This window comes from Podarcis vaucheri, assembly GCF_965113315.1.
Source record: "Podarcis vaucheri genome assembly, chromosome: 7".
Taxonomy (NCBI): Eukaryota; Metazoa; Chordata; class Lepidosauria; order Squamata; family Lacertidae; genus Podarcis; species Podarcis vaucheri.
In genome coordinates this window covers 97,552,349-97,574,898 of record NC_138765.1, presented here as the reverse complement: position 1 = coordinate 97,574,898, position 22,550 = coordinate 97,552,349, and the positions used below count along the sequence as shown (strand labels likewise).

The 22,550-nt window shown below is 48.0% G+C and overlaps 3 protein-coding genes and 1 long non-coding RNA gene across 4 annotated transcripts in view; 2 read left to right on the top strand and 2 right to left on the bottom strand.

Annotated features, from left to right (window-relative positions):
* The window catches only part of LOC309538104, a 249,702-nt gene that overhangs the window by 176,366 nt on the left and 50,786 nt on the right, over window positions 1-22,550 (bottom strand). The window lies entirely within an intron of this gene.
* LOC309537609 (uncharacterized protein) overlaps window positions 1-22,550 on the top strand; it is a gene marked incomplete at its 3' end in the record, with an annotated part of 164,087 nt that overhangs the window by 104,132 nt on the left and 37,405 nt on the right. The window lies entirely within an intron of this gene.
* Window positions 4,981-5,856, top strand: LOC309538283 (nuclear receptor subfamily 6 group A member 1-like). Its single transcript, XM_082233624.1, has 2 exons — window positions 4,981-5,033; window positions 5,438-5,856. The coding sequence occupies exons 1-2, from the start codon at window positions 4,996-4,998 to the stop codon at window positions 5,694-5,696; spliced, it is 297 nt and encodes a 98-aa protein (XP_082089750.1). The 5' UTR covers window positions 4,981-4,995; the 3' UTR covers window positions 5,697-5,856.
* Window positions 14,400-21,975, bottom strand: LOC309537610 (tissue-type plasminogen activator-like; the record flags this gene model as incomplete). The annotated part of the gene is made up of 5 exons (XM_082232506.1): window positions 21,202-21,975; window positions 18,604-18,695; window positions 17,191-17,362; window positions 15,002-15,153; window positions 14,400-14,545 (listed from the first exon to the last, which is right to left on the bottom strand). The coding sequence occupies exons 2-5, from the start codon at window positions 18,674-18,676 to the stop codon at window positions 14,400-14,402; spliced, it is 543 nt and encodes a 180-aa protein (XP_082088632.1). The 5' UTR covers window positions 18,677-18,695; window positions 21,202-21,975.

Sequence of the window (22,550 nt, the reverse complement as noted above, 5' to 3'; positions counted from 1 at the left end):
TCGAAGACCTCCAAATTCCTCTCCCAGTCACCCCAAGAGTCAGCGCTAGGAGAAGGGCTCCACCTGCAGAAAGAGGGGAGAGGCCAGGCTGGAGCCATGTTTGACTCCCATCATCCCTAGCTCATAGGACCAGTGGTCAGGGACGATGGTAATTGTAGTCCCCAAACAGCTGGAGGGCCATGTTTGACTCCCATCATCCTTAGCTCATAGGACCAGTGGTCAGGGACGATGGTAATTGTAGTCCACAAACTGCTGGAGGGCCATGTTTGACTCCCATCATCCCTAGCTCATAGGACCAGTGGTCAGGGAAGATGGGAGTTGTAGTCCTCAAACTGCTGGAGGGCCATGTTTGACTCCCATCATCCCTAGCTCATAGGACCAGTGGTCAGTGATGATGGTAATTGTAGTCCCCAAATTGCTGGAGGGCCATGTTTGACTCCCATCATCCCTAGCTCATAGGACCAGTGGTCAGGGATGATGGTAATTGTAGTCCCCAAACCGCTGGAGGACCACGTTTGACTCCCATCATCCCTAGCTCATAGGACCAGTGGTCAGGGATGATGGTAATTGTAGTCCCCAAACTGCTGGAGGGCCACGTTTGACTCGAATCATTCCTAGCTCCCAGGAGCAGTGGTCAGGGATGATGGGAATTGTAGTCCCCGAACAGCTAGAGGGCCACATTTGACTCCCATCACTCATAAGCTCCCAGGAGCAGTGGTCAGGGAAGATGGGAATTGTAGTCCCCAAACATCTAGAGGGCCATGTTTGACACCCATCATCCCCAGCTCCCAGGAGCAGTGGTCAGGAATGATGGGAATTTTAGTACCCAAACAGCTAGAGGGCCACGTTTGACTCCCATCATCCCTAACTTCCAGGACCAGCGGTCAGGGAAGATGGGAATTGTAGGCCCCAAACAGCCGGAAGTCCACGTTTGACTCCCATCATCCCTAGCTCCCAGGAGCAGTGGTCAGGGCAGATGGGAATTGTAATACCGAAAGAGCAGGAAGGCCATGTTTGACTCCCCTCATCCGTAGCTCCCAGGACCAGTGAAGATGGGAGTTGTAGTCCCCAAACTTCTGGAGGGCCATGTTTGACTCCCATCATCCCTAGCTCATAGGACCAGTGGTCAGGGATGATGGTAATTGTAGTCCCCAAACAGCTGGAGGGCCATGTTTGACTCCCATCATCCTTAGCTCATAGGACCAGTGGTCAGGGATGATGGTAATTGTAGTCCCCAAACTGCTGGAGGGCCATTTTTGACTCCCATCATCCCTAGCTCATAGGACCAGTGGTCAGGGAAGATGGGAATTGTAGTCCCCAAACTACTGGAGGGCCATGTTTGACTCCCATCATCCCTAGCTCCCAGGAGCAGCGGTCAGGGATGATGGGAATTGTAGTCCCCAAACCGCTGGAGGGACACGTTTGACTCCCATCATCCCTAGCTCATAGTACCAGTGGTCAGGGATGATGGTAATTGTAGTCCCCAAACTGCTGGAGGGCCACGTTTGACTCGAATCATTCCTAGCTCCCAGGAGCAGTGGTCAGGGAAGATGGGAATTGTAGTCCCCAAACAGCCAGAAGGCCACGTTTGACTCCCATCATTCATTCCTAGCTCCGAGGAGCAGTGGTCAGGGAAGATGGGAATTGTAGTCCCCAAACAGCCGGAAGGCCACGTTTGACTCCCATCATTCATCCCTAGCTCCCAGGACCAGTGGTCAGGGAAGATGGGAATTGTAGTCCCCAAACAGCTAGAGGGCCACGTTTGACTCCCATCATCCCTAGCTCCCAGGAGCAGTGGTCAGGGATGATGGGAATTGTAGTCCCCAACCAGCCGGAAGGCCACGTTTGACTCCCATCATCTCTAGCTCCTAGGAGCAGTGGTCAGGGATGGTGGGAATTGTAGTCCCCAAACAGCCGGAAGGCCACGTTTGACTCCCATCATCCCTAGCTCCCAGGAGCAGTGGTCAGGGATGGTGGGAATTGTAGTCCCCAAACAGCCGGAAGGCCACGTTTGATTCCCATCATCCCTTCCTCGTAGAACCAGTGGTCAGAGATGATGGGAAATATAGTCCCCAAACAGCCGGAAGTCCACGTTTGACTCCCATCATCCCTAGCTCCCAGGAGCAGTGGTCAGGGAAGATGGGAATTGTAGTCCACAAACTGCTGGAGGGCCATGTTTGACTCCCATCATCCCTAGCTCATAGGACCAGTGGTCAGGGAAGATGGGAGTTGTAGTCATCAAACTGCTGGAGGGCCATGTTTGACTCCAATCATCCCTAGCTCATAGGACCAGTGGTCAGGGATGATGGTAATTGTAGTCCCCAAACCGCTGGAGGGCCATGTTTGACTCCCATCATCCCTAGCTCATAGGACCAGTGGTCAGTGATGATGGTAATTGTAGTCCCCAAATTGCTGGAGGGCCATGTTTGACTCCCATCATCCCTAGCTCATAGGACCAGTGGTCAGGGATGATGGTAATTGTAGTCCCCAAACCGCTGGAGGACCACGTTTGACTCCCATCATCCCTAGCTCATAGGACCAGTGGTCAGGGATGATGGTAATTGTAGTCCCCAAACTGCTGGAGGGCCACGTTTGACTCGAATCATTCCTAGCTCCCAGGAGCAGTGGTCAGGGATGATGGGAATTGTAGTCCCCAAACAGCTAGAGGGCCACGTTTGACTCCCATCATCCCTAGCTCCCAGGACCAGTGGTCAGGGAAGATGGGAATTGTAGTCCCCAAACAGCTAGAGGGCCACGTTTGACTCCCATCATCCCTAGCTCCCAGGACCAGTGGTCAGGGAAGATGGGAATTGTAGTCCCGAAACAGCCGGAAGGCCACGTTTGACTCCCATGACCCTTAAGCTCCCAGGAGCAGTGTTCAGGGAAGATGGGAATTGTAGTCCCCAAAGAGCTAGAGGGCCACATTTGACTCCCATCATCCCTAGCTTGTAGGACCAGTGGTCAGGGAAGATGGGAATTGTTGTCCCCGAACAGCTAGAGGGCCACGTTTGACTCCCATCATTCATTCCAAGCTCCCAGGAGCAGTGGTTAAGGAAGATGGGAATTGTAGTCCCCAAAGAGCTTGAGGGCTACGTTTGACTCCCATCATCCCTAGCTCCCAGGAGCGGTAGTCAGGGAAGATGGGAATTGTAGTCTCCAAACTGCTGGAGGGCCACGTTTGACTCCCATCATCTCTAGCTCACAGGAGCAGTGGTCAGGGAAGGTGGGAATTGTAGTCCCCAAACAGCTAGAGGGCCACGTTTGACTCCCATCATCCCTAGCTCCCAGGAGCGGTAGTCAGGGAAGATGGGAATTGTAGTCTCCAAACTGCTGGAGGGCCACGTTTGAGTCCCATCATCCCTAGCTTCCAGGACCAGTGGTCAGGGAAGGTGGGAATTGTAGTCCCCAAACAGCTAGAGGGCCACGTTTGACTCCCATCATCCTTAGCTCCCAGGCCCACTGGTCAGGGAAGATGGGAATTGTAGTCCCCAAACAGCTAGAGGGCCACGTTTGACTCCCATCATCCCTAGCTCCCAGGACCAGTGGTCAGGGAAGGTGGGAATTGTAGTCCCCAAACAGCTAGAGGGCCACGTTTGACTCCCATCATCCTTAGCTCCCAGGCCCACTGGTCAGGGAAGATGGGAATTGTAGTTCCCAAACAACAGGAAGGCCACGTTTGACTCCCATCATCCCTAGCTCACAGGAGCAGTGGTCAGGGAAGATGGGAATTGTAGTCCCCAAACAGCTATAGGGCCACGTTTGACTCCCATCATTCATCCCTAGCTCCCAGGAGCAGTGGTCAGGGAAGATGGGAATTGTAGTCCCCAAACATCTAGAGGGCCACGTTTGACCCCCATCATCCCTAGCTCCCAGGAGCAGTGGTCAGGGAAGATGGGAATTGTAGTCCTCAAACAGCTAGAGGGCCACGTTTGACTCCCATCATCCCTAGCTCACAGGAGCAGTGGTCAGGGAAGATGGGAATTGTAGTCCCCAAACAGCCGGAATCCCACGTTTGACTCCCATAATCCCTCACTCCCAGGAGCAGTGGTCAGGGAAGATGGGAATTGTAGTCCCCAAACAGCCGGAATCCCACGTTTGACTCCCATTATCCCTAGCTCCCAGGAGCAGTGGTCAGGGAAGGTGGGAATTGTAGTCCCAAAACAGCTAGAGGGCCACGTTTGACTCCCATCATCTCTAGCTCCGAGGAGCAGTGGTCAGGGAAGATGGGAATTGTAGTCCCCAAACAGCTAGAGGGCCACGTTTGACTCCCATCATCCCTAGCTCGTAGGACCAGTGGTCAGGGAAGATGGGAATTGTAATCCCCAAACAGCTAGAGGGCCATGTTTGACTTGCATAATTCCTAGCTCCCAGGAGCAGTGGTCAGGGATGATTGGAATTGTAGTCCCCAAACAGCCGGAAGGCCACATTTGACTCCCATCATCCATAGCTTGTAGGACCAGTGGTTAGGGATAATGGGAAATGTAGTCCCCAAACAGCCGGAAGGCCACGTTTGACTCCCATCATCCCTAGCTCCCAGGAGCAGTGGTCAGGGAAGATGGGCAATGTAATCCCCAAACAGCAGGAAGGCCACGTTTGACTCCCATCATCGCCTGCTCCCAGGACAGGGATGATGGGAATTGTTGTCCCAAAACATCCCCAAGTCTGGCCATCGTTGGTATCGGTTGATATATTGATTCAATCAAACAATTAATCATGGCATGGAATGGTTGAAGCTCTGGACCCCCCTCTTCCATTTCCTGCGCCCCCCTACCCCTGCCTCTTAACCCCCGCCTTTCCTATTCCAGCAGATCTGTTGAGCTGAACGGATTTGCTGCACTCAGGGATCCATACCTGGGGGGCCCGGGGCCCACCCCCTACCAATACCTCCCGCACCTTCAGAGCTGCCCGGCGCACTCGGCCCTGCTGCCCCCCCCCCGGAGCCTTGACCCCCAGGCTCCCGCTGTCCTCATCAGCCAGCTGGTCTCGGCCGAGGACATGGGGCCCCTCGGCACCCCCATGCTCATCGAAGACGTGTGAGTGGCGCACCCCCTTTCTGCCCGCTGTTGGCCCCCTCAGAGCAGCACAGTGGGGAGCCTTGTCACACGGGGGGGGGGGGGGCGCACGGAAATGCTGTTTACCTTCCCTCCGGAGCGGGACCTATTGATCCACTTGCACTTTTGATGTGCTTTCAATCTGCTAGGTTGGCGGGAGCAGGGACTGAGTGACGGGCGCTTGCCCCTTGACGGGGATTCGAACCGACCACCCTAGGCTCAGTGATTTAACCCACAGCACCACCCGCGTCCTTTAAAAAATGCAAAGCAGACCCGTGAAAAAGAAACCCACGGAGGGGTGGTATTAAACGGTGCGAATGCAACGTCGGCCGGTGGGCCCATAACCGACACTCGCTTTGGGCCCCTAACCGCTCTCCCTCCCGCAGGTACAAAGTGACCCAGTCGGAGCTCTTTGCGCTGCTCTGCCGCCTGGCCGATGAGCTCCTTTTCCGCCAGATCGCCTGGGTCAAGAAGTTGCCCTTCTTTGGCGAGCTGTCCATCAAGGACTACACCTGTCTCCTGGGCTCCACCTGGCAGGAGCTGGCCCTCCTCTCCTCGCTGACCGTCTACGGCAACCAGATTTTCGGAGACCTGGCTGACGTCACCGCCAAGTACTCCCCGTCCGAAGAGGAGCTCCACAGGTGAGGCTGATGGGGGGGGGGGAGACAGTCGCGGAACTGAGAAATGGCACAGAAACATTACCTTTACAGAACGTTACGTTACGGAAGCACCTCTTACATCTCACTTCTTAGAAGCTAAACGTAAGGCAGTGGATTTCAGATGGTTGATCATTTATAAACCTCAAACTCCTGAGATAAATGCAGATATTTTGAGAAATAAACGTATTTTATTTTTATATTTGGTTCCTTAATTCCGTCAGGTCTCAATTCTTATATCGACTTTTGTTCCTTCTTGTAATAATTTCTTACAACTCTATTTAATATTATTCTGGTTATTCTTTACAAATCTTAGCAATCCCCCCTTTGTTTGAACTAGATGGTCTGTCCCTTTAAAAATTCTTTTGCCTTACAGTATAAAAACCTGTGATTGGAAACTCCCTGTACCAGTCTTTAACATCAGCAGTCAGGAGCTTTTCAGCCCTGTTTTTTGAGTTTCTTTGAAACTTAAACAGCTTATCTGGACTCTCCTTGGCTTCAGCGAAAGCGACTCCAGCTGCGCTCCAAAGGCTTCAGGGATAGCTGCCCAAAATTCTGAAGTATTATAATCCTGCATGATTTCTGTTTCTTTTCTTCACCTTTAACTGCCCTGAACCATTTTGCTTGTTTTTCTTTTATCTTCTATTTCTGTCATTTCTATATATGAGGACTATTTGATTCCTGCAGTTGACCTTTCGCCAACATTTGCTGTTTGTGCTGTCCTCAGCATCCTGCTGGGCACCACGCAGAAATCAAAGAGGGGCACATTCTGACTCCCAGGCTTGCAATCTAATAAACTATGGTATGTAAGAGAAAGGGAATGCAGAGGGGAGAAAGGAAGATCATGAAAAAACAGCAGGACAGACAGAGAGAGAAAATGCACTTTCAATAAGTAGCTGTTTGGCTCAAAGGTGGAGAAATATCCCAGGCTTATGGAGCAGCAGGTTCAAAAAATGAACTGCTGAAAAATGGCACACGAGAGCTGGAACATTGGAAGTTAGCGTCCTTCAGTCTTGAGACAATGGAGTTCACCTCTGGGGGTGAAGTCCACCTGCTGCTATAGCAGCACTGGAGTGACTTCCCTGGGGCACAAGCCTGGGCAGTGTGGACGGAGGTCCTGGGCTGCCCAGGCGACAAGACCCTGCTCTGGGCCTCGCTCAAGCTTCAGCTCAACCATGTGCAACTGAAGAAAGACAGTCAGTTAAGGTTACCCTAAAACCCCCAAACTGTTTATGAATTCCCCCTCCCCAGCCAGGCCTCAAAGCCTCGCCTCAAGCACTTTTCAAATAAGGCTAAAAGCGTTAGCTAAGCATATTCCTCTTGCTGTAACAAAAAGACTCTAACGAAGGTAGAGAACAGAGTCCATTGTTTCTCAGAGCCTGTTTGTTTCTAAGGCCAGTGGCCTTGTTAAAAACCAAATTGCAACTTTCTTTCCGGGAACTATGCCAGGACAAGAGAATGAAACATATCTGAACACTCTGAAACCCCCTTTGGTTTCTCACCCCCTTTTCCTGGGAAGAGTCCAAAAAGAGTCCCAAGACAGGAACTTTCTGTTCATGCTCAGGAGACATGGGGCAGAACTTTTCAGAAGGAGGAGAAAGGGGAGGGAACTGGAAGAGGAATATATACTCTGTGCAAATGGCTGTGAAATCGTGCTTGTTTTGTGACTCTATCACACTTGCTCCTCTGCCCCCCCCCCATGGCAGAATAAAAGCTCTTTCTCTGGATTTAACCCCTTGGTGTCGTTTGACTCTTTTCGTCCCTGCTCGGGTGCAACGTTTCCTATCCATGGTTTAAAGGGCTAGAAAGGCGACATTTCTTGGTGCGTTAGTTAAGGACTGACTGTCTTTCTTCACAACATCCCTTACAGGGGGAGAAAACTGGCTGCCTTGCAAAGTTGCTGGATGGATTACTTTCATAGAACAACAAAGCAAACATTTTGTGTCTTGGGGGGAATAACAAAAAACCCTGCCCCAGACCTTGAAGGGATGTTTCCTGTCCGGGGGGGGGGGGTATTGAGGTAGATGGAGAATTGGGACTTGCCTCCCAATACAAATAGCAGGAAGAGGAGCGGGGGAGATCCGGACTGCAGCAGCAAACCCTCCCCACAGCAGAATCCCACCTGCTATTACTCCAAGAAAAACCTGCACGAACGGAACAATTGCTAAATGCACAAATGTTGCTGCCTCCCACTTGGCTCTTCATCTCCAGAACCACAAATTGCCTCTGACTTCAAGAGACTTCCTGAGGGGGCAGCAAGTGCAGAAGAGATGGCAAATCAGGCGCCGGACTCTTACCTTTCCACAAAGCAGTGGGCAGCTGAGAGGACCCAACAGGAATGGATCAGGACCCCACCACAGAGGTAGGCCTCCACTCCTTGTACCCTGACAAAGATGGCCGCCTGCCACGGGTGGGACTGGATGTACGAGTAGAGGCCTCCTTTGATCCGAAACTGAGACTGGCGGTACTTTCTCGTTCCACACGTGGCCAGGAAAACAAGGAAAATGTGCCCCAGACTCAGATACAACGTTAACTCTCCGCTTGGGGCAAAATGCTCTCCCAGGGCCTCTTCATTTATTTAGCACATTGCTATCCCATCCGTCCTCTCAAAGGAACCCGGGTGGCAAACAGTTCAATGATAAAAGCATCTTCAAAACAATTCCACTACAGATGCAGACACAGAAAGATCTCTGCTTAAAAGTTGGAAGAGGAAGGTCTTTGGTTGGTGCTCAGAAGACAATAGACAGCAGTAGTATTTATCCCACCTTTCCTCCCAGAGCTAGAGCCAAGGTGGCTCACAACATTTAGAAATGTAGGCTGATACCTAATCCATGCCAGGGAATCGTTGGCCCGCGTCCTCAGATCCAGGGAGAGAGCAAAAAGCACCAGGAAAGATCCTTCTTTTGGAGGAAAAGCAGTTTATTTTTCTGTGCACAGGGTCAGCCAGCAGAATATCTTCTGAAAGACTGGCTGCCAAGAAGTACGCCTCTGCAGACTTCTTTATACCTTGAGAAAAACTCTCTCCCTCCTCTTTCCCCAAACGCAACCCCCTAAGCAGCCCTCCCTATACGTGTCTTTCTAAGGTCTTTTGTTTTACCTTGCATTCCTGAGAATCTATTTCTAGCTTAGAGTCTCCTTCTGTCTTATCTCGCATTCCTGAAAACAGCAAAGCGAGCGGGGCCTCTATGCAGGTCTATTTCTAGCTCAGAAATTAACTTGGATCCAAGGTACAGAGATAAAGTAAAAATCCTTACAAGGTACAAAATATAGAAAACAACCCTTCCCTCTCCCTTCACTCCCTCCTCTTCTTATGAACAACCTAATACTTAGGTTCGTTCTGGGGTAGGGGTCTATGATCTCTCATGAAAGCAATCACGCGAGGTCCCATCATGCGAGACATCATCTTTTCCATCATATTTTGCATACATTGCATCAAGCAGGGCATACAGAAGCAAAAAAGCAATAGAAGCATTATTGGACCTATCACCATAATAAATATCCTTCCCATCCATCTAAAGGTCCAAGGGTATAAACTAAACAAGCAGTTTTGTTTGCTTCATGGGCTACTATTCCTGCTAATAGAAGCCACTTGTTATAGAGACTCTGAGCCCTCCTGTTTTCTCATTTCCTGTGTGGGGAAAATGCTATTACGATTTAAGACCTGGAAACATTCAGCCCTGGGAATAGATTCTCCCATCATAAATAGGAGAAGGATCATCAAGGGGATGGAGGGGGATCGCTTCCTTCCAAAAAACCTATGGCGCTCGTGCCAACAAAAATACGAGAGCATCCATATGACAAGGGCGGTACATATTACTCCTACCCACCAAACCCAATCCTTCCATGGTTCCTCCCACCAATATTCGGGGTTTATTTCTAGTTTTCTTTTACAGCTGAAGGGCCCACTGATACTCGTGTTCAATTATCTCCTGGACCTCAGGGGTAACTCTCCACTTCTCTGCTGAGGCACCTACGATACGGAGCAATTTCCCTACAATCCCTTGTGGGTGGACTGGGCTCTTGTGTTGTCTTTTCAAGATATTATACCCAAAAGGGGCTTCTCCCTCTTCATATATCAGCATGCACCCACAGGAATATGTCCACCCCTGCAATGGCCTGACACGTGGGGTGACTATATCAAGGGGTTCCGGGCCCAATACCAAAAGTTCGATTGGTGCCTCTGAATTTGCTGGAGAGCAAGTCTTTACGTTGGGGACACTGCCCGCGGGCGCCCCTCCCATCCAATTATTCAGCCGTGCGTAGAGATACCAGCCTTCGGAGTGATATCAGCAAGGCGGTCGTCACTGGAGGGGATCTTCAGGATGCTGAGACACAGTCCAATCTGAAGCAGCTTTCTTCACTTGAATGTGGTGGACCCAAGGTGTGACGCCAGCGACCTTCACAGCTGTGGGTGTGGAGAGCAGATGGGCCCTTCCAGCACGGTTGCAGTGGTGCCTGGGACCAGTCTTATCCACACCTCGTCACCTGGCTCAAACTGGTCACGCAAAGAGTTCGGGCCTGGGTCCACCTGTTGAGAGAGAGAATCTCGAGAGAGAGACTGTAATTGTTTAATTCCACATCTTGAACAGGGATAGGTGAAAGCATGCGCACATAAGGAACCGGTCTCCCAAACATCACTTCAAAAGGGTGACAAGTGAATACGTTTCAATGGGAGGCTACAGATTCTAAGCAAAGTCAAGGGCAACATGGACACCCAATTAGACCCTGTTTCTTGGGTCAATGGTTTTTCAAAGTCCCGTTAATCCTTTCCACTTTTCCAGAACTTTGGGGCCTATATGCGGTACCCACCATCTTCCTTCTTCACTGGCAACAGTGGGGTGTTTCACTGTGATTGGCATTGTTTCAAGATTCCATGTTGAAGCAATCGCTTCAGATGCACCCACATTCCTTCAGCTGCCTGTTGTGGGATGGGGTATCGGTTTTTTATCCTCCGTCCATAGTCCAGGGTCAACATCATGAAGCAGGCTAACAGGGAGGATTCCCTCCTCGTCTTTTACCATCATTAAGCGCCAATGGTCTCTCAGGGGCATTTCTAAAGAAAAACTCTCCTGCTGGTCCAGTTGTCATCATTACTTCCCCATTGGTTGGAAGGGAATCTGGGCTTGTAATTTTGTTAACAAGTCTTGGCCCAAGAAAGGAATGGGACACTCTGGTATATACAAAAATTTGTGCTGGACTACTTGGCCACCTAGACAGCAGGTAACAGACTGCAAAAACGGGGCCTTTTGTGATTTACCTGTGGCCCCAATTATATTAACCACTTGGTTTGTGGGTTTTGTTACAAGCACAGGTAAGGCTGAGTGGGCGGCTCCCTTGTCCACCTTCTCCTACCTGTAATAAGGTAGCTGGGTTAAGGGCTATGGTAATAACAGCATCTGGCACTTCCTCATTTTGATAGGAAATAGGTGCCTTTCATGTCAAGCAAGGCTGGGACACAGTGGTTTCATTATCCCTACAGCTGCCGCCCCTCTTTAGGAGGCTTGGCTTACATTTTACTTATCAGAGTTACCATAATAAAACCACAATACATGCAATTACAATCAATAATATTTTTCTTAACCATAATCCATTAGACAACCAAGAAAATAACCAATCTCATGGATCAAAATCTTCAGGCAGATCCAAAGGATTATGGGTTATCATGTGTTCCATATCAGTTATATACATACAACAATGAGAATGAATTAAGGCACAAATTCCACCTTTAGAGGCAAAGATTACATTTAAAGCATAAAAGGTTTATAAAACAACTTCTTTTATTTCTGACATTTCTGTGTTAATAATTTTTAAAGCCAAGATAATAGATTTAAACAAGGCTTTGGTCGAATTTGCTAATCTATCCAAATCGCGGTAATTCATCCCTACACCTAAGGAGGGGGAAAAAAAAAAAAAAGGTATCTAGAGATGGCTGTTCCTGTATTTTATATATCAGGGGTATCAATATGCCTAGAGTGTAGGTTCCAAAAAGGCAAAGGGGATTTCTTTGTAGGCCCTTGTGCCACAGAATAACCATAAATCAGATTGAAGCAAATATGCAGATTTACTGCTCTTTCTCATCCTGTTGAACCAAACATAAAAATCTCTACACGCAGCCTGTTGTTCATAAGTCTTATAGGTTGTGACATTATTAACTAAAACTTTTGGCTTATCACTCATAGTGGTAACATTAAGAAAACAAGAAGATCCATACTCATATGTCCAATTACAATATGGATAATGACCTAAAAATATACTTCTATTATGATTAAAACGAAAACAAAAAAGACGCTATTTCAAGAAACAATAAAGACATAGGAGGTGAACTTGTACGATTGTCCTTCATATTATTGCTAATCATATATGAAGCATTTATAAGAATACTGGAATACCACCATCAAAAAAAAAAAGTTCAAAGCTTTGAGAAGCTTTTTAAAATCATTTTTCTCAGCAGCTAAAAGGCACTAGCCAAGCATATTCCGCTTGCTGTAACTAAAAAAAAGAAAAAAAAATTGCAACAAGGTCGAGAACAGAGCTCATTGTCTTCGCAGGCCTTTCTCAGAACCACATTGCAACTTGCTTTCTGTCCGGGAACCATGCCAAAGCACAAGAATGAAACAAGTGGAACACACTGAAATAACCTCCTCACCCCTCCCCTGCCAAGAGTCCAGAATAGTTCCAAGACAGCCCTCTGTACATGCTCAGGGGAACACATCCTAGGGCAAGACTCCTGAAGGAGGAGAAAAGAGAAAAAAAATAATAATAATCTGGGAGGTACTTTGGCCAAACCACCCTGCCGAAATTAATCATCATCAAAGGTGGGATTATAAATTTTAAAAATCCCTTCAAACAGCTTTATGATCTTCGCTGGGTTTTCCTCAAAGGATTGAAGGGGTACAGTTAGGGTTACCCCAGAAGGCCCTAAAAAAACTGTTTGTGAATTCCCCCCCCAGCCAGCATTTTGAAAACTGCATTTTCCTCTTAAGACAAAAAGCATGAACTAAGCAGTCCTCTCTGTAACAAAAACGCAATAACAGACTCAGAGCTGAGAACAATAAAGCTTCTTGCTTCCCAAACCCAAGATAGCCTTGTCCTTGTACATTGATTTGCAACATACTTCTGGGAACAAAGTCAGAGAACGAAAAGCAACATTTCTATGTAAGAATCTGTGAAGGGGGAGAGGAAAAAAGGGAGTTAAAAAAATAAAAATAAAACCTGCTTGTAAAATGTTTTCAGTGCGGCCTGTCTTTTGTGAGCTGAATCACACAGGTGCCTCTGCCCCCGTTTGTCCAGCTGGGACAGGGGCTGGCGGATCATAAACCCTCCGAAGGGGCATTACTCTGGCTGCCTGATCCTTCCTGGTTTTCTCATACTGTCTGTGAGACATAACTCTCTTCCTCTTTCCAGGGGTGCAGCATTCTGCTGCCTCAACTAACAAGGGGCTCACATCTAACTTCTCCCTCAAATAGCTTTACAAACTCCTTTCTTCCTAAACTCCTCGTCATCTTCCTCTTCTGCAACCTTCCACTCTCTTCCCTTCTTTGCTAACTCAACCAATTCCTTTACAAATTCCTCACCATCCTCTTCTTCCTCTTCTGATTCATTAGCCTTGGGGGGGGGGTTCGGGCTGGGGGCTAGCTCCTCCCGGTGCCTGGGGGCCTGGGTCCAGGGGAGGGGCAGTTGGTGGAGCATAGGGTGGAGGTGGTTTAATGACTTCCCCCTCCTCTTCTTCTGGGTCTGGTATCACTGGGGGCTTCACTGTACAAATCCTGTTCTGTGTGTTGCTGTCACAGCAAGACTTTAGCCATAATAGATTCTTTTCTACATTGGTCTTCCATGTAGAGACATAGGGGATCTGGTCTGGGTGGACATTTAATATATTTTGCCACAGGGGGTTGATTCGCCACAGGGGGGTTGATTAATTGCAAATCAAAGCCACGCAGTTCCCTGGGTCGGCAAGTCCACCTCACATAAAGTTCTAAGTCTCTCTTTTTTCAATTTGAATCCCCAAATCATCACTCTTCGTGGCCGCTTTCCAGTTATTTAAAAAGCATTCCAGAGGAATTCATTGGCTTGCTCCAGACCCTATTTTTCAGATACTCCGCTCCTAACCGGGTTTCAAAATTCTCTCACACTCCACATGCTATAGCCTACAATCGCTCGGCCAAAGGGGACACTAAGCCTTGGCCCACACTTGACAATTCAGTCACTAGAGTATCTGACATGCAACATACAACATACAAAACACATCAATATAACACACTAAACTCACCAAAATAACTCCAGCATGCAATACACAAAACACACCAAAATAATTCTGACATGCAACATACAACATACAAAACACATCAATATAATTTCAACATATAACACACTAAACACACCAAAATAATTTCTGCATGCAATACCAAACCTTACTGGTGGCACACGGCCACGCCCTTTTTTCCCTTCCTGGTTGCACTCTACTGCATAACCAGGTGAGGCTGATCAGGCCTCTGGCCCTTTTCCCTCGGGCCCCTAGCCCTTTTTCCCTTGGGCTTACCGTTTTTTTCTGCTGCAGAATTCCCTTCCTGGCCAGTCCTCTTTTCCTCCCTTGACCTGGGTCCTTGCTCCGGAGCGGTGTGGCTGGCTCCCCCCACAAATTGGCAGGGCGCGCGTGGAGCCTGCAATCACCGATCCAAGCTGTCCACCAAGGTCAAGCCTGGCTCTCCCCAGCCTTCTGAGGTGGGGCAGATTCCCGGTCAGGGAACCAAGATGTAGGCTGATACCTAATCCATGCCAGGGAATCGTTGGCCCGCGTCCTCAGATCCAGGGAGAGAGCAAAAAGCACCAGGAAAGATCCTTCTTTTGGAGGAAAAGCAGTTTATTTTTCTGTGCACAGGGTCAGCCAGCAGAATATCTTCTGAAAGACTGGCTGCCAAGAAGTACGCCTCTGCAGACTTCTTTATACCTTGAGAAAAACTCTCTCCCTCCTCTTTCCCCAAACGCAACCCCCTAAGCAGCCCTCCCTATACGTGTCTTTCTAAGGTCTTTTGTTTTACCTTGCATTCCTGAGAATCTATTTCTAGCTTAGAGTCTCCTTCTGTCTTATCTCGCATTCCTGAAAACAGCAAAGCGAGCGGGGCCTCTATGCAGGTCTATTTCTAGCTCAGAAATTAACTTGGATCCAAGGTACAGAGATAAAGTAAAAATCCTTACAAGGTACAAAATATAGAAAACAACCCTTCCCTCTCCCTTCAGAAACATTATTATAAAATACAAAGCAATGAAAACAACAGTAAAGGTACATCAGATCACCATTGGAGCCAGCAACTGAAATGCAGTTTGCTGGCATTTTGCCCCACGGATAAGGCAGGCACTTACAGCAAGCTGGCACATTGCAGTATTCCCATTTCCTCTTGCCACCCCTGAGCACGTGGCACCAAGGCTGGGTGCTATTATCAGGATTCCTGCAACACAAAAGTGGAACAGGATTACTTCAGAGATCAAATGCTCCCCCCTCTCTGCCCCTGCAAAGAGCAGCAGTGTGGGCTACCCAGGTTTGTATGTCCCCTGAGGATGATGTTCTGGAGTTTACGGAGGGCTGCTTGATAACCTTTGTTTTTTGCATGTACTTAGAACAGCTTTTCCCCAACACTCCTGACGTTTTGGCCATCAGCCCCATTCAATGCAGATTGGTCAAGGCGCCACATTCTCACCATACATTTAAAACACTATGATGCCACTTTAGAGGGCTTCCTGCAAAGAATTCTGGGAGCTGCAGTTTGTTAAGTAGCCTGAAGGTTAGTAGGAGACTCCTGTTCCTGATCCGAGAGCTAGAATTCCCAGAGTTCCCTGTGAAGAGGGATGAATATCATAGAATCATAGAGTTGGAATAGACCACAAGGGCCATCGAGTCCAACCCCCTGCCAAGCAGGAAACACCATCAGAGCACTCCTGACATATGGTTGTCAAGCCTCTGCTTAAAGACCTCCAAAGTAGGAGACTCCACCACACTCCTTGGCAGCAAATTCCACTGTCAAACAGCTCTTACTGTCAATAAGTTAAACCACTCTGGGAATTGTAGCTCTGGGAGGCAAATATGAGTCTCCTAACAACTCTGAGCACCCTTAACAAACCATATTTCCCAGAATTATTTGGGGGAAAGCCATGACTCAAGCGGCCCTCCAGACGGTGCTGAATGATAGTTCCCAACATCCTTGGCCCTTTTTGTGGGTGCATGGGAGTTGGAGTTCAGCAACAACCGGAGGGCCAAAGGTTCCCCACCCAGCTTAACACAACATGAATTTGAAACTGGTCCACGCCACAGAAAGCTCTGCATCAGCCGTGACTTCCTGTGTCCATCCATCAATCCATCCTATACTATAAAGTCACAGGCAGGCCTGGAAACACTTGGGGATAGTCAAAAGCCATTAAATCCAGCATCATCTCCTCCTCCTGGTCGGCTTTCACAGACACTGTGTGAAGTGGCCTCTGGCCTCAGCTGTGATTCAAAGCCTCACTCAGAGTCCTTGGGAAGGGGGCGCTTAGAGAAATTGTCCTCATCCCAATTTTATTCTAAAAGATCTGAATAGTTTCTGCACTGGAAAGCAATGCTATTGAAACTCTCCCTTGTTTTTACTGTTTTCAAGTTGGACAGAGCACTAGGCAGGCATGTTTTGCAACAGCTTTCCGTTCTTTTGCACTTCTTCCCTTCCCTGCAATGTGTTCCCGGTGCACAGATGTGCCCTGGTAACACACTACCAATGCATTGCCACAATGCGTCAGGGTTGCCTTGGGACAAGTCAAGGTACATTCAGGGATGGACCACAGGTCCCAGGTTCAATCCCTGAAATGTTCAGTTAAAAGGATCCCAGAGAGAAGGGGACTCTCAGTGAAAGTTGGAAAGTGGCTGCTAAACATGCCCTCCAGATGTTTCCCACCAGCCTGGCCAATGGTGGGATGCCAAGGGACCCACGTTCCATCTCCAGTCAGTGCCAATGCCAGTCAGTGCCATATTGTGGTGGGTGCAGGGAATGTACAAGTCCACTTCCTGAGTTTCTAGATAACTGCATCGAGATCCATTGTGTGTGGTGTGTGGTTTTTTACCAGTGTGCAAGATCATATATGCATACACCAGTGGAACACACGCCAAGACCCTGAATGCAATCCTACACATGACCACATCCAAATTCGGGTTTCCACCAATATTTTATCAACAACCACATAGGCATTTGTAGCAAACATGAATGAAATGGCACAAATGGATTGGATGACCCAAAAAACACAGCCTCATCTAATTGCAGAATTATTTCTATGAATTCAATAAAAGCAGCACACAGGGCAGAGCCAATCAGCAGGTTATTGTTCTTACACTAGATAAGGCAGAGTGGTCCAGAGCCTTTTTGGAAAAGCCAAACACATATCTTATCAATAAGCCATGTTTTGCATTTAGTTTTTCTTTTTGGACAAAAAACTGCAAGGAGAAAAGGTGAGGGTCGGCTTACCTGCAGAAGTTGTGGCTGGTGAGACCGAGCTGCTCTGCATCCTCCCGATGGGAATTGAAGACCAGCCCAGTAAGGAACTGGGAATCCCACCTCAAGCAAGCAGCACCCCATTCCGTGCGGTTGTGGGGACCTCGATAGTTGTTGCCTCTTCCAGAAATGCAAGTGTGACTTTCTGTGACAAAAAAGGCAGGTTTGCATCAGGCCCGAACCACATTCATGGGGCATATAGTTTGAGGTTTTTTTCTCACTGCAGATTTTCAATTGTGAAGCCTACATTAAAAGCACATCCCCCCCCCCAAGAATCATAGGAGCTATAGTTTACCTCTCACAGAGCTACAATTCCCAGCACCCCTGATGACCCACAGTTTCCAAGTTGGGGGGTGTGTGCCTTAAATGTATGAACCTTGGGGCAGGGATCCACTTTTCATCTGTACAGCGCCATAGATGTTACAAGGGATGGGGCTGGTTCTTAAATTAAATTTTACATATTTTATTTAACTAGAAAAGTTTTAAATGATTTTTATTTAACTAGAAAACCAACACAGACAAGAAGAAAAAGAAGGAGGAGGAGGAGGAGGAGGAGGAGGAGGAGGAGGAGGAGGAGAGTTTGGATTTAATATCCCGCTTTATCACTACCCGAAGGAGTCTCAAAGCGGCTAACATTCTCCTTTCCCTTCCTCCCCCACAACAAACACTCTGTGAGGTGAGTGAGGCTGAGAGACTACAGAGAAGTGTGACTGGCCTAATAAAAAGCTGAAAGTTACTGTACATGTCTTAGAACAAAGCTTACACATACCTTATGAATACGAGCCCTATTAAATAATTTGTAATAAACAAGATAATACATTTTTCCTGCAAGCATGAAGGTATCAATATCCAAAATGCAACATTAAGAAAATGTTTAAGTTGAATGCCATCAGAACATTGCAAAATGATTATTTGAAGCCAGCACCCTCCCATTTTTATTTAATTCATAATCAAGTCTCTTTTAGTATATATTGCATCTTCTCATTGTCTCCTTTTTCTACCGTAATGAGCGAGTTTGGTCACTGAGGCCAACTAACACAAGTTTTCTACTCCATTTTCCCGCAAGCATGGCAATAACCATAGATGAAGCCAATTCTTTGTTTCTGCAAAACTAAACATGCTGCACAAATAGGGAATGATTGTGGTGGAACTAGAGCTCCAGATTCCACGCAAGATTCTCGGAGTCTGGTGCATATTTCTATTGAAAAGGAGCAGACCAAAATACAAGTGTGTGGGTGTGGAATTCACACAAGTTAATTTGGATCAGGGCCGTGATGTGGAGAGAAACTGCTAAAAGCCTTCTTCCCTTCGGCTCCAATGCTCATAGCACAACATTTTCACCGCCCCATCTGGCTCTGCCCCACTGCAGAGGAGCCTTGAACCTACTGTTGGCGCAGGGAGGGAGGCTGCAGAACTCAAAGCTGTACTTGTTTCCTTTGTAGACAAAGCACCAGGGCATGATGTCGGAATCAGGGTTTCTAGAGGAAAGGAAAGGCAAACACTGGGCATTTTGTACCATTAAGACATTTATCATAGCAGTGTGGAATTGTAGAGCTGGAAGGGACTCCAGGGGTCATCTAGTCCAACCACCAACCTTCTGGTTGATAGCCAGATGCACTGGCCCACTGCACCACTGGGGACAGCTGCAAACTCAGCTGCAACCTCAAAAATAAGGGAAAAAATGGGGGGGGGGAGGCCAACATTTATACTCAAAATAATACACTGATAATTTCAAGAATGTAGGAAGAGTCTTGCTAGATCATACGAAGAAACATCTAGACAGACACTCGGTTCTCACAGCAGCCAACTAGAAGTCAGTGAAAGGCTTGGAAGCAGCCTTTCCTGGGTGCAACAGCACTTGCCCTGTCCCGCCCCCCACTTGCTATTCAGAAGCCGACTGCCTCCCCCCCCCCCCAGGGAAGCATCACCTCCGTCAAGGCCAGTAGCCACTGACAGCCTTATCCCCCAGGAAAAGGTCAAGAAAAGGGCTGCCAAATTAATTAAGGGATGGAGTGACTCTCCTATGAAGAAAGGCTGTTGCATTGGGGACTTTTTAATTTAGAGAAAAGGCAAGTGTGAGGTGACACAATGAAATTTTATGAAATTATGCAAGGCATGAAGAAAGTGGTTGGAGACGTTTTCTTCCCTCTCTCATATTACACCCAATGAAGCTGAATGTTGGAAGATTCAGGATAGATTTTTTTAAAAAATAATTCTTCATGAAGTGCAGAATTCAGCTCTGGAACTCACTCCCACAGGGGCAGTGGTAACCACCAACCGGAATGTCTTTAAAAGAGAACTGGACCAATTCATGGAGGAGGAGGAGGAGGAGGCAGCAGCGGAGAGGGGCTCTTGATGGCTGCTGGCCATTTTGACTCTGCTTTGCCTCCACCGGCTCCCACAGGCTCCTCTTAGGCTCGTGGAAATTGGTCTTCTCAACCCAAGTTGGTGGTTGACACTACGCCTTGGGGGAAGGAGCTCCATAGTTTAATTCTAAGCCCTGAGGGAAGACTTGTGTGGTGTAGTGGTTAAGAGCGGTAGTCTCGTAATCTGGGGAACCGGGTTCGCGTCTCCGCTCCTCCACCTGCAGCTGCTGGGTGACCTTGGGCCAGTCACACTTCTCTGAAGTCTCTCAGCCCCACTCACCTCACAGAGTGTTTGTTGTGGGGGAGGAAGGGAAAGGAGAATGTGAGCCGCTTTGAGACTCCTGAAGGGGAGTGATAAGGCGGGATATCAAATCCAAAACTCTTCTCTTCTCCAAAGACGTCCTTCCTGTTGTCAGCCCTGAATCTTCCAATCTTCAGCTTCACTATATGGCCTAGATGTCTTCCTATTTATTCCCTTTCTCCACAAAGCGCACACAGTTTCATGAAATTATGATGAAATGATATTATACACCTCCACCTTGTGTGTCTTCCCAAAGTCTCACTTACACTAAACTAAAATGTTGTAACCTTTCCTCACAGTGGAGATGCTCTCAACCATTTTGGTCGCCCTTTTCTGAACCTTTTCCAGCTCTGCAGCATCCTTATTTGACAATGTCAATATTTCTCCCGCTCAGAGTAGATTTTGCCTACAAGGATGTATTTGTGGGAATGGATTTCGGCACTAGGAGAGGATACATGGTTTAGTTATTATTCTTCCTTGCTCACATTTGTGAGATCAACAGAGTACCATCCTTTGCAGCTTAAACTTTGAAGCTAAGAAAAGTTTGATTTAAGCTTTTACAAACAATAATCCAGGATGCTCTAAAGGCAGACTGGATTTTCCTGGTATTACCCATTGTCTACCCCTTAAAAACAACAATCACAACACTGTTTTGTAAAGAAGTAAAAGTAGTATTTACTTACACAATCTAGGTTGAAGTAGCAATTGCAGCACCAAATAAAAGCATGTTTATAACTACCGTCGTACCTTGGAAGTCGAAAGGAATCCATTCTGGAAGTCCATTTGACTTCCAAAACGTTCAGAAACTAAGGCGTGGCTTCTGATTGGCTGCAGGAAGCTCCTGCAGCCAATCGGAAGCCGCAGAAGCCCTGTTGGACGTTCAACTTTCAAAAATAGTTTGCAAACTGAAACACTCACTTCTGGGTTTGCAGCATTCAGGAGCCAAAATGTTCAGGAACTAAGCTGTTCCAAAACCAAAGTACGATTGTACTATCTAAGTTACCAAAGTACAAAAGGTAAGTTCAAAATTGTGTCTGAGCTGCAGACCTCAGACATGGACATGTGGTCAGCTTGGAAGCATGACGAAGAAAGAGGAGGCTGCCCAGGCTGGAAGGATGTAGGGCTACAGCTTCCTGCCAAAGCAGACAAAGGAAGTGATCTCACAGAGTTCTCTCTAGCAAATTTGACAAGAAAGCTCTATGAGCCCCTTCATGTGCCAATCTGGTAAAACATGAATTATTGGTTTGACTGCAATAATGTCCCATGGTATTGGGGGGCAAGAAGAGGAAGAGGCCCCTCCTAAACTCACTTTCTCACCTGCAATAGTTGTGGTTTCCAAGGCCCAACCTAGCGGCATCTGCCCGGTACGCATTGTACCGCTTATTCCTCAAGGAATCGAGCTTTCAGTTCAAGCACTTGGCTCCACTCACAGTTGTGTTCCATGTCCCCATGTAGCCCTCTCCAGCGCCCTGGTAACACTTGGCTTTGGTATCTGAAAAAGGAGGAGCAGAGCATTCAGTCTCCCGCCTGTTCTCCAAAGGTACTCTGCACACATCTTGCATCCATGGGGCTGCTCGGGATCAAGATGGGAGATTGCAGCCGTGGTCACTGGGGGCTAGAGAGCAGAGGCCTATGGGCCACATGTGACCCCCCAGGTCTATTCTGTTTCGCCCCTGGGACTCTCTCCAGGCCCCCCTGCCCTCAGAATCTCCACCCCTCTCACTAGCCCTACTTTGCAACCTCTCCTCAAATGTTTCTGACTTGCTGGAATGTGGTCTTGAACTCTGATAATGGTTCTTGCTTGTCTGGCTGGAGGATAGAGCGGAATGCCACAGTTTGTGTGTAGAAACCAGCCTCATGAACCAAAGCAAAATTCACATTCACTCCTGTGCCCATTTTTGCCCCCTGCTAGATGAGGTGGAGGATGGAAGAACCACAAGGCCATCTCCACCTATGTCCTCCCTGCTCTGTGATGCAGTCCTCCTCCTTCCCCACTATTCCAGCCATCTTGGACTGGAAGAAGCAGGAAGCTCATGACACTTTATGCCAGATGCTGCTTCCACGCTGCCTCTCCCTCACAGGCACAGCTAGCAAAGCCAGCAGGCCTGGCAGCCAAGCTACATACAATTTATTCTTCTTATTACATTTCTATACCACCCTTTTCTTCCAAGGAGCTGCTTGGGAGTAAAGGTGGTATATAAATGTAACACACACACACACACGGTGGTGTACATGGTTCTCCTCCTCCCCATTTCTTCCTCACAACAACCCTGCGAGGGAGGCTGCAAACGCCGACTAAGGTGCTTCCTGGCTGAGTGGGGAATTGAACCCTCCTCTCTGGGAGTAGGAGCTGGCACTCTGGCCATCCCACCCCAGTCACATCTTGGAACAAGGCTGCTTAAACTTGCTCGCTTTTATTTTGGAGAGAAAACTGCTGCAGGTATGTTTAGCCTGGAGAAGAGGAGGTTCAGGGGTGAGATGATAGCCACGTTCAAATATATAAAAGGATGTCACATGGAGGAGGGAGAAAGGTGGTTTTCTGCTGCTCCGGAGAAGCGGACACGGAGCAATGGATCCAAACTACAAGAGAGAAGATTCCACCTAAAGATTCGGAAGAACTTCCTGACAGTGAGAGCTGTTTGACAGTGGAATTTGCTGCCCAGGAG

Bases quoted from the DNA above. Each gene is read 5' to 3' on its own strand.
- LOC309538283 (XM_082233624.1), top strand. From the start codon at position 4,996: ATGGGGCCCCTCGGCACCCCCATGCTCATCGAAGACGT. The intron at 5,034-5,437 runs GTGAGTGGCGCA...TCCCTCCCGCAG, and splicing joins CCCATGCTCATCGAAGACGT to GTACAAAGTGACCCAGTCGG.